Source organism: Condylura cristata, unplaced genomic scaffold, assembly GCF_000260355.1.
Source record: "Condylura cristata isolate star-nosed mole 26May11 unplaced genomic scaffold, ConCri1.0 scaffold00017, whole genome shotgun sequence".
NCBI lineage: Eukaryota > Metazoa > Chordata > Mammalia > Eulipotyphla > Talpidae > Condylura > Condylura cristata.
The window spans coordinates 30465843-30476918 of NW_004567118.1; the positions used below are offsets into that span (position 1 = coordinate 30465843).

Genomic DNA, 11076 nt, shown 5'->3' on the forward strand with positions numbered 1-11076 from the left:
TCAATATTTGTTCTATGGAACTTCCTTGCCCCTTTGCAGAGCAGCCTGCTCCTGCCCCAGGGGCTCAAAGCCCCTGACTTTTCTCATGGCTTTCATTCTTCTGCTACTCATCTGTGCTGGTCAATGTATCTGCTCCTGGGCCAGTCTCCTGGCTCTTACCTGTGGGAGATGAACCTAAACGCTGGGTAAGCAGGTCCTCAAAACCAGGTTTCACACTTTCTAGGGTGAAAATTCCTCTTGAACCCCCTTTTGGGGGATGTTAAGATTCCATCTGACCCACAGAGAGACAGGTTCAGAGCTAAGGAGGGAGGTATGGGCTTCGGGATCCTGGGCCTCTCTGCCCAGGTGTAAATGTTCAGGTCAGGCAAGATGCTCTCTGAGGAGCAGTCTCCAGTCAGACTCTCCCACACAGTGTGTGTTGGGATTGAGAGATTGTACCCCCATGTGGGCCACAATGTGGACCCTGGATGAGAGTGTCAGTGAGCCCGGGGCTGTGCAAGCTAAAAAGTGGGGGGGGGGAGCTTTTGGTGTGAGGTGTCAGCTGAAAAGGTCACTCAGGTCCCTCGTTGAGGCCCCTCACTCAGGCCCCAGAGTGGCAAAAGGTATCAATAACTGGGAGTATCAAGGTGAGCTGCTGAGCTGGCATCAGGATGTTACCCCAGGTAGCCGCTCTGATAAGGATCAAAGACCCTCAACAAAGGGGACCGCTGACCAAAAGGACTCCATGGCTCTTCCACTACCTCTCCAGGCCCAACAGAGTGGGACATATAAAAGCCCACTAGCCTGTACACTGAGCGCGACTCCCGGGGTCCTGGGGTGGACGAACCTGCGGACCTTGCCTGCTGGAAGTTCAATAAAGCCTTCCCCTCTCTTACTTCTGTCTCTTTGCCTTAGTCTATCTGCGGGATCTTACACCGGGCAGATCTAGCTTGGATTTTTTTTTTTTAAATTTATTTATGTATACAGAACTGGGGTAAGGTCAGAGGTGCAGGGGCCACTGGTGAAAGGATTCACCAGAGACAGAGTGGGGAGCAGAACAGGCTGACTGAGGAAGTACACTGCTGAGGGGAGCAGCAGGTGGGTCAGGAGAGGTCTGCTGCATCATGTGGGTCACCTCCAGAGCTGGGGATCGAACTCATGCGGAGGTGGCTTTAGCTTCTTCGTGCTGTGCTTTAACCTGCTGTGCCACCAGGAATGGCCTCTAGCTTGGCTTTTTTTAACTGCGTGGCTTTGGGCATATCATTTTACCTGGCTGTATCTCAAAGGGCTGTTGTCTGCCTCACTTTAGGGTGAGCTTCAAATAATAGCATCAAAATGAAAATGACTTGTGAGAAAAGATCTGAAATATGCTTTCTTGGTGGAGTTCTTTTGTTCTATGCCCAAGAGGGCAACCCACTCAGGGAGATGCCCTGTCCTAGGGGCATGGACATTGTGGATCCCAGCTACTCCAACTTCTGCCATCTTCTACTCTGAAGAAGGGGCACTGTCTCAATGGACAGCCTGTTTTTGAACTTGATAGTAAATGCTTATTGTGGTCTATCACTGTGTTTTGAAATTGTTTTTTGAATAATAGCTGACTGATACCATGTATATACTCACTTAAAAAAACATGGAGATATACTATATACACTATCATGTACCTTGTTTTCTTTACATGATGTATGTTAGAAAAAATACTGTGCTTGAAATTGTTGTCTGTTGATGCATAATCATGCCTCACTCTTCTTAACGACTGCATAATACTCCACTGTGTGAAATGTTCCTTGCTGATGGACCTGTAGGTTGCTTTTGTTTTTTTCAATTACAAAAAATACCATAATGATTCACAGTTTTATTTGTAGGATAGATACTACAGGAGGAAATTACTGGGTCTAAGGGTTTGTTCAACGAAGCTGAATCAATTTACTGTCCCTCACCAGTATAGACAATGGGATTTCCCACCCTAGGGATAATACTGTGAGGATGACACTTCATCCCAGCAGCAAGCCTATTGTCTTTTCATTCTATAGCCCCACAGTCCTATAACCACATCACGGGGCTTCAAAAAAGCAGTGTTTTCCTGAAGTGGTAGGGAATGCTAGGTGGTACCAGAGATAATTTAAAAGGTGCACAGAACAGACACTAACACAAATTACATAGTGAGAAAATTATTTGCTTTTCAGATCTCTCTTATTTCCTTGATTAGGAGAAGGTCCCTGCTGGATGCTGATAGGTTTTGATGCTTCTCTGGCAATTGCTAATTTCTCTTTTGAACAAGGACTAAGAGGACTTAACCCCCCCCATCCCCACCCCCTTTGAAAACAGTACCTAGTTTTCATGGTGTTCATTTTGATGTTTATTTTAAAGCTCATGATCTCGATTTTTCATTTTTGGTAACGTTAGCAAATTTCCTTTGAAAATGCATGTATTTCAGTAAAGAAAACAACTTGTGGTCAGATTGCTTTGCTTTTGGGGGGGAACCATCTTTAAATTTGCAGGAAAGTTATAAGGATAGTCAAGAACACTCCTGTGCATCTCCACCTAGCGCCTCCTAACCTCAACATATTGCGTGACCATAGTACAATTACTGAAACCAGAAAATTAACATAGACTCAATGCTAGTGGCTAATCTACAGACCTTCTGTGAATTTTGTCAATTTTCCCATGAGTGTCCTTTTTCTGGTCTAGAATCTAACCCAGAATCCCACATTGCTTTTTGTAGTCCTGCTATTTAATCTCCAGGCTGTGACAGTTCCTCAGTCCTTTTTTATCTCTCATGTCTTGATGCCTATAAATGTGGCTGGCCAATTATTTTGCAGGATGGCTTTCAATTTGGCTATTCTGATGTTTTCTCATATATATGGCAGAAGTGATGTTTTGCCCATTTATGGTATCACAACAGAAGGCACTTGATGGCTACGTGTCATGGGAACATACTCATGACTAAGCTTTAGGAGACTCTTCCACAGGTAGAGGTAGTTTGGGGTGTACCTCACTCTACACACTAGTTCCCCATCCTGGTCTCCTGGGGGAAGGCTGACTGTCCTCTATGAATGTCACCACTCATGGCCCAGCTCTGTAGTGGTCATTATGGAAATCAGTATCCCTCTCCCCACCCCCTGCAGTTGGTCTTGACTGGTGACTGGGTTGAGTCTCCATTTAGCTTTTATTCCCTGTTTTCTGAGACAGGCTCATGCTGTCTCAGATGAAAGGTGTGAGACAGCTCTTTGGATTTGATCTTCCCTTGGATGAAGCTTTTTAGACTACAAAATAAAGACATCCCAGGCAGGTGGGAGTCACGACACCCTCAATAGAGGCATCTCTGCAGCTTTCCCTTTCAATCCCAAAAGAGATTTTCCCAACTGATCCTGCTCACCATCTGTTGCCAAACTATTGCTTTGTTTGACTTTTTTCCCCCTTCATGTGCAGGAAAATGTACTGTGAAATTACAACCTTTCTTCTCTCTGTGATCTGAAGAAACACTCCCTTGTGGCCTCTTTTCCACCTGGACTGTTCCTGGAGCTTGGGGCGGATGCTGGGGGCTTAGGTCTGCTGCTGGCTCCTCGGCGGCCTGTGTTGGTTCAGATTCTGGGTAATATTTTCCTGAGGAGAAAAGCCAATTACCCAAAGCTAGGACTAATTAACTACTGTAGAGGGACAGGTCTCAGAAGAAAATACCTGACTCTCCCTAGGGCCTGCTTAATGAGATGATGGCTCTGCAGGGAGCCTTGAACAATTTCAAGGCCTGACATAGACCCTGCTGCTCAGCACACATTAATCTGGTTCCCAACATCACCTCTGCCTAATTCTGACTCATAGACCACTGGTCTCCTATGTTGTCAAAACCAGCAGATGAAATGAGAAGGAAGCTAGTGATAGTTTGGTTTTGTTATTATTATGAGTGTTCTTCTTTTTCTCTCTTGTTAACAAAATGTTGTTTTAGGCACCAGAAATGCATAGGGAATTTTAAGAAAGCTTTGATCTAGTAGAGGCTGTCATGGATGTAAGCAAGTGGTCCAATAGAATATGATCGACTTACTAACCCAACACATATTTACTGAGCACTTACTGTGTGTGGACCACTATTGCTGGGGAGACAGAGTGAACGGAGCATGTACACATGATGCCTACCTTCCTGCAGCCTGGGATTAGTGGGAATTCCAGATAACACTTAAGAGGACAGAGGGTGATGATGGGATGCTCTGGGAGTGAGGAGGAGAAACACTCCACTGTGGGGTGAGGTGGAAACTGGGACTGGAATGATGGGTAGGAATCATGCAGCCAAAAGAACCAGAGATAGGTGAGCAGGCATGTTACAGGCTGGGGCAATGGTACATATAAATCCTGAGTTTGAGGAACTGTTTAAGGTCAAGTTGGAACCCGGAGTTCAAAGAGAAGAGTAGGGAGAGGTGGGGAGGAAGGTGGGAGACAAACTTTTGGCTCTACAAGGATTGGGGAAGCCCTGCAGGGTCTCCTATGAGAGAGATGGGTTTCCATTTTCTTTTCAGGCCCTGACTTTTCAGGCACTGCTTAGGATGGAAAAGAGAAGGCAAGAATTGGAGCAGGAAGAACAATGGAGAAGATATTGCTGACATCCTGGGAGAAGGTGATGGTGGCCAGGACTAGGGTGGGAGAAGGGGATGGATTGAGGACGGGACTTTGGTTTTACAAATAGGCAGTAACATTTCTCTGTGAAGTTGGAATTTATTCCTTGTGGCAAAACCAGTGATTTTGTTCTTTGCAAAAGAAGGTTTATGTCCCTTCTGACTGACGGTGTGTGGGCAGAAGGGACATAAACCTTTGCCAGGATTAGATGTAAAACATCCCACCCAACCCTCTAGTTTTCTGGATGGTGGTTTTTATAGGATGGAAAGAACTCAGACTTCTGAATCCACATTTGCAAGACAGTCCCCAAGGATGACTTCCCAACTTGTCAAGAAGCCAACCCATATACTGTTAAGTCACCGAGATTCTGAGGTTGTTAATTAGAGAGACTGACATCCATTAGCAGGCCTACCACAAACCAGCTGAGCTCATATTTTTCTGACCTCTTCTGATGCATGTCAATGTTTCCAACTCTCTTCAATGAGGCAAGAGTGAAGTACCACATTGTAGACACAGATGGAAAAGGAGTTACTGAGTGTTGATAAGCTGAGGAGGGAGGCAAAGATGGTCCTACAGACTAATATGTGGGGTCCTAGCAACAAATACACCTACACAGCTCCTGGAAAGCACTGAGAAATAATGATCAGATAAGTGATAACTGACAAATGATAAAATGAAGAATGATTAGATATGTTATAAATGATAAAGATAAAAATAAAAATTAATTTGTTTAGTGTCAAGGACTGAACTTAAATCCCCAACTGAAGCCTTGGGTGAGTAACTTTGCGGAGGCCACACAGAACCTGAGCCCAGGCATCCTGACAGGAGTCTGTCCTTTTAGTCACCACACAAAGACAAGGTCACATTGACAGAGGACGCACATGCACACACACACGCATGAGACAGAGACAGAGAGAGTCTCAACTGCCCTTGTCTGCAGCCTGAACACCATTCCATTTTCAGGAAAGAGATGGCCCGATTGCAGTGGTGACAAGAACAGAGCATTACTTTTAACAAAGACTTACTTTAATGAAATTCTCAGCTGGCTCAGGACATTTTGTTTCTCTCTAGATAACTTTGCGATGCTATCATTTTTGCATACCTTGTTTATTTCACGTGCTCCGCCTCTCCCTGGTCCATAAAGGAGGCTCCGCTGGTTTGTTTGATGTTCCTTAGATACAAATGATCCTTCCATGAATAACAAATAGAATGCACCCATTAGAGGAATTTATGATTCCCGTTTTGTTCTTCTGTCTAAATGGGATCCTTCCCCAGAGGGCACTTCTTCCCAGTTGACACCGGAAAGTTCTTCCTTGCAAATATATTGTGTGCTGAGCGAATGGCTTTGTATTTCCAATCTTGGATGCCAAGATTGACTGGCCTCTGACTGGCCTCTAAAGTGGGGTCACCACAGTGGAGAGGTCATTGACAATGAGAACCTCTGTCCTGGCATATGTGTAGGTGTAGAGAGAAGTTCCTGGGGTAAGGATGGAGAAGAGTTTCCTGGTTGGACATGTCCCTAAAGCTCCTCTCTTCAAACACCCTTCAGTTTCAGTATCATTGCTGCAATGCTGACAGGTGTCATACACCATTTTATGATGTGCACAGATTTTGTGGGTCAAGAATTTAGATGGGACCCATTGGTGGTAGTCTCTGCTCCACGATGTCAGGGGTTGAGGTTGGGGGAGAAATTATCCTTCAATGAATTTGGGCTAGAATCATCAGGAGCTGCCATCATGCTTACCTGAGGCTGATGCTAGCAGTCTTATCCCGAGGTGCTCTCTCCGTGTAGGTTGTCTGGGAATTGTACATGGTAGAGAAGCTGTAATCACCCCAAGAAATCAAGGCAGAGCACACAGAACTTTGGTGATATTCTTGGGGTCACATAATGTAAGTTCTGCCATCTTTCATTGACAGTCTGTCACAAAAGTCTGCCTATGTTCTAGGGGAGGAGACCTTGACTCTGCCACTTGGTAGGAAAGCAGAAAGGTTCTAGAAGAGGATGTGGTATAGCAGACAGCCTTGCAGCATCTCTGGGAAGTATAAATCATCACACCGTTTCACATGTGACAACTAAGCATTCATGCAGCTCTATTCTGCTGATGGGGACTCACTGCCTGGACCAGTGAAGTTCTTTGATTGCAAACCACAGAGGTGAATTCTGTATAACTAAAGCCACAGGGGTTGCACTGGCACATGGAATACTGAAGACTTGGAATAAGAAAGAGTCAGTCTCAGAGGCAGAAGAGTGGGATCTGGCTAGGCAATGTCTTCCAGGTAATGAATCCCAGCCGATGGCTGAATCTTTAATCACCCTATTTACAGTTTAGATGATATGGGACAAGAGCTGAACAGCTTTGCTTGTGCTTTGAAGTCATCTCCTTACCACTTGCTTAACCCTAAACAAGTTACTTAACTGCTCTGAAGCAGTAAGTAAATGGGGATGCTGAGGGTAGGTACTTCCTAGATTATGCAAAATTAAATAAAATGAGTTTACAAAGTGCTTAGTCCTTAATCCAGTATATGGTAAATTGTTAATCAATGTTAGTGAAAATGACTTTTCTTGTTACTGTTACAACTAACTGTTGTTCTGGTTGGCATGTTCCTGGTCTAACACAGGGCCAGATGCATAGTGAACACTCAGTAAATAGTATTGAATGAAGAGTGAAAAATAAACGAATGGCTTCTACTCTCTCACAAGTTACTTTTTTTTTTGCAAACAAGTTTCTTGACACAACCTTTAGAGAGTTCTTATAACTAGATTAACATAAGAAAAAGTAATAAGCAAGAGTCTCAGTAAATTTAAATGTTTGATCCATTTTCCTTAGTGACAGTTTCCTAACTCTCCAGTCCTTTTTCTTTTTTAAATATTTATTTATTTATGCATACAAGAACTGGGGTATAGGCCAGAGGTGGGGGTGAAAGATTCACCAGAAACAGAGTGAGGAGCAGAGCAGTAGGATCGACTGAAATACACTGCTGAGGGGAGTAGCAGGCGGGTCAGGAGAGGTCTGCTGTGCCATGGGGGTCAGCTCCCTGACTGGGGATTGAACTCCTGCTGTAGAGGCTGCGGCGAGCCTCATGGTGCTGAGACTTAACCCCTTGCACCACCAGGGAGGCCCTCTTCAGTCCTCTTTCTGAAAAATAATCCCCTGCTCCTTGCATGAGTCCTTCGCAATGCTGCAGACAGTAAATAAAGAACTCCACTCCAAGGAGGTGAATAATATGCCAACGGGATTGCATTCCACATCAGTTCTTGTGTCATATTTGATTAATTTTATATCTAGCATCATTACATTTCATCCCTCATTTCAAAGGTGTCCTTCAGATGGGACACCGGAGGAGGCAGAGAAGGAACACCTACCAGAGGATGGACTGATGTGAGGAATTCATGAGGGCCCTAAAAAAATGTGACTGAGACTTAACACTCTGAGATTTCATTGCTGATCCTGCAAGGAGCTCATGGCTTATGGTGAGGGCGCCACTCCACACACAGAGTGGTGGGCAAATGCTGACCCACTTCGCTGTGGTACCTCTACTGGAGCTGACCCACAGGTAAGTCTGTAGGCAAGCTGTCTGGAGCTCTGTGCTATCTCTGTGGGTTACACATAGCTGAAGGTGGCAAAGCCAGCTCCCTGGCCTAGCAGCTGCTTAAATGGGTCGGATAAGATTTAACTCTATACACCTAAATTCTGGGACCTTCCTTGTCAGGACTGATGATAGCCTCCTTCCCACTCCTTCCCCACACTTTCTCAGCTCAGCACTGAGGAGTCATCTAGCATTTTTAAAATTTAGTTCTACCATTACTAATTGAGTAGTTTAGCAGGTTCTTCTGGTGTTTGTGTCATGTGTGTCCCATTGGTCCACTTCTAATTTCAGTAGTGGCTGTAGAGACATGTGACCAGGAGGGGGCCTTAGCCAGGATCTTGGTTCTAGATTACACCTTGATCGTGGTCACAGACTGAGTTCAGCACTCACCACAGCTCTCAGCCACACACTCAGCCTTGAGCACAGTCACAAACTGAGCCCTGATCATGGTCATAGACTGAGCCCTGATCATGGTCACAGACTGAGCCTTGATCATGGTCACAGACTGAGCCCTGATCATGGTCACAGACTGAGCCCTGATCATGGTCACAGACTGAGCCCTGATCATGGTCACAGACTGAGCCTTGATCGTGGTCATAGATTGGACCCTGATCACGGTCACAGACTGGGCACTCAACATGGACACAGATTGAGCCCTCATCATTGTCACAAACTGTGCCCCAACTCTCATTCTGATCACAGAGAATAAGTGAAATAAAGGTTAGGGGTATTTTAGCACAGGTCAGCCTCACTTCTGTAGTCACAGATGGGAATCATGCCTTCCCAGGGGAATATGAGGAATGGAGGAATCAAGGTGAAGGTATCCTGTTTATAACCAAAGACAGTGCCAATTATGACAGCTTACATTCTCGGGTTTCTAACTCAGGAAAAGCCACTGCAGTACAGGCAGAATCTAATGAGGTTTTCAGAACTGTATTTTGTTTCCTTTAGCTTATAGAGGTTATTGTTTTTTTGCAGGAAAATTATCTGGCAATTAAATTTCTGAAAAAGTGTTTCAAACTCCTACAAGCTGTGTCTCATTGTTTTGCAAGATTGGGTACACAATGTAATAATTCCATCTGCAAATTAATTTTCTTTCACTCACAGCTTCTGATGTAACTGCAATGTCATTCATTTGGTTATTCATTCACCCCATTATTCAACGCTCCTTTACCATGTACCTAACATGAACTGGGATATCTGGAGAAGACAGAGGTGGGTCATTCATAGCCTGCCCCTGAGGCAGCTCCTGGTTTAGAAAGAAGGCAGAATTTTCTCAGAAGTAAAGTCACAGGAGGTAGAATGTGTCTATTCCATTAGAAGGAGATAGATGGAGCTTTGAATTTCCATATGGAGGGAGGAGAACACCTGACTTTATTTCACTGAAAAAATAATAGCAAGAAAGCTGCAGGCGACTAGAACTGGTATTTATTGAGCACCTGTTGTATGCTGGAAATTGTGATGGATGTTTTGCCTCTGGGCTCAAGTCCTTGGAACAGCCCTGGTGGGTTTACCATTTACTGGTGGGACATCTAAGACTCAGACTTGGGGGGTAGGTAGTTTGTTTGATAACGTATATCTAGGGAGTGTCAGGATCTGTGCTGGAGCTAAGAACTGTCCAGTTAAAACGTTTTCCACTAATGACACTTTCCCAGAGGATGGCTTCTTTGCCATATAGCTTGAAGCCTTTTTGCTCTCCATTAGTACAAACAAAGGGGCTGAGATCTGAGAGGGAACTATTCCAAGACTGAAGTGGCATCAAATGCATTCAAAGGGAGGGGCTGCTGGCATGGGGGAGATTCAAAGGGTACACAGCTGTGTACCCTTTCTTAGTGTATCGGCTATGTGCATATTTGGGGCTTTACATAGCCCCCATTTCTTCATGTACTCCTCACACTCTGTGAGGTAGGCATAACCATCTGAATTTTGTGGTTGTTGTTAAGGAAATAGACGCTTAGAAATATTAAATGACCCTTCCAATCTCACACAACTGATTGACCATGTCGGAGTCATGGTTCAAGCTGAGGTATGTGTGGGTCTGAAGACTGATGCTTTTCACCTTCCCATACTGCCTCTTAGGTGGTGTGGTGTATAGTCAACCCCGTATGTGAGGGTCTGTTATATCTGCACAAATTAAGTTGTTCTTTGGAGTCTCTCTCTTTTTGCATAGTAGAACTGGGTTGTAAGCAGGAGGTTAGGGGTTGGTGAGAGGACTTACCAGAGATAGAGTGGGAAGCAGAATAGGTAGATCTACTAAAATACACTGCTGAGGGGAGCAGTGAGGTGGGACAGGAGAGATCTGCTGTGCCATGTGGATCACCTTCCTGGCTGGGGATTGAACTCAGGCTGTTGAGATAATAGCTCTGACACTTAAGCCCTAGGTTACCAGAAAGGCCCTGTTCTTCAAAGTTTCTATGGTTAGTCATAAAGAAGGAGGGATAATTCCAGGGTTGGAACTCCAGGGTTGGTATGAAGATTAGTTTAAGTTGAAGATATTTGAGATTCAGCTGATGCAGGAAGAAAGGCTTTCTTGGAGCTTCCTTTATTTGATGAAAAGCAACCACTTCTGGGACATAAGGCTACTATCAACATCCTCTTGGGGGAATTATATCACCTGAAGAAGACCACTCAAATCGGTATGACAAACATTATCTGAAATCTCCTTACCTCTCTTGCATTGTCCTCAGAAACTCATTTGTCTTTCCTAGAAAAAGCTATTTGTACTTCCCATAAGAACTTTTTCTCTCCTTTCTATTTCCTGCACTGAGTTTAGTATATAAGTCCTAAATTTAAATACCCCCTGTGATTGCAAACATTGAACATCTACTAGGAGCATTGCACATGTAAATAAAATCTTTTCATGGCTAATTTGCATCCTGTGAAATTTGTAGCCACCCCCCCCCC

The 11076-nt window shown here is 44.5% G+C and overlaps 1 protein-coding gene across 1 annotated transcript in view; it reads right to left on the reverse strand.

Moving 5' to 3' along the window:
* The window catches only part of LOC101626331 (NACHT, LRR and PYD domains-containing protein 1), a 116883-nt gene extending 108071 nt beyond the window's left edge, over nt 1–8812 (reverse strand). Inside the window, 1 exon segment of the mRNA XM_012726091.1 lies at nt 8563–8812. Within this exon segment, the coding sequence (XP_012581545.1) occupies nt 8563–8812 (250 nt within the window).
* Nucleotides 8813–11076: the final 2264 nt, after the last annotated feature.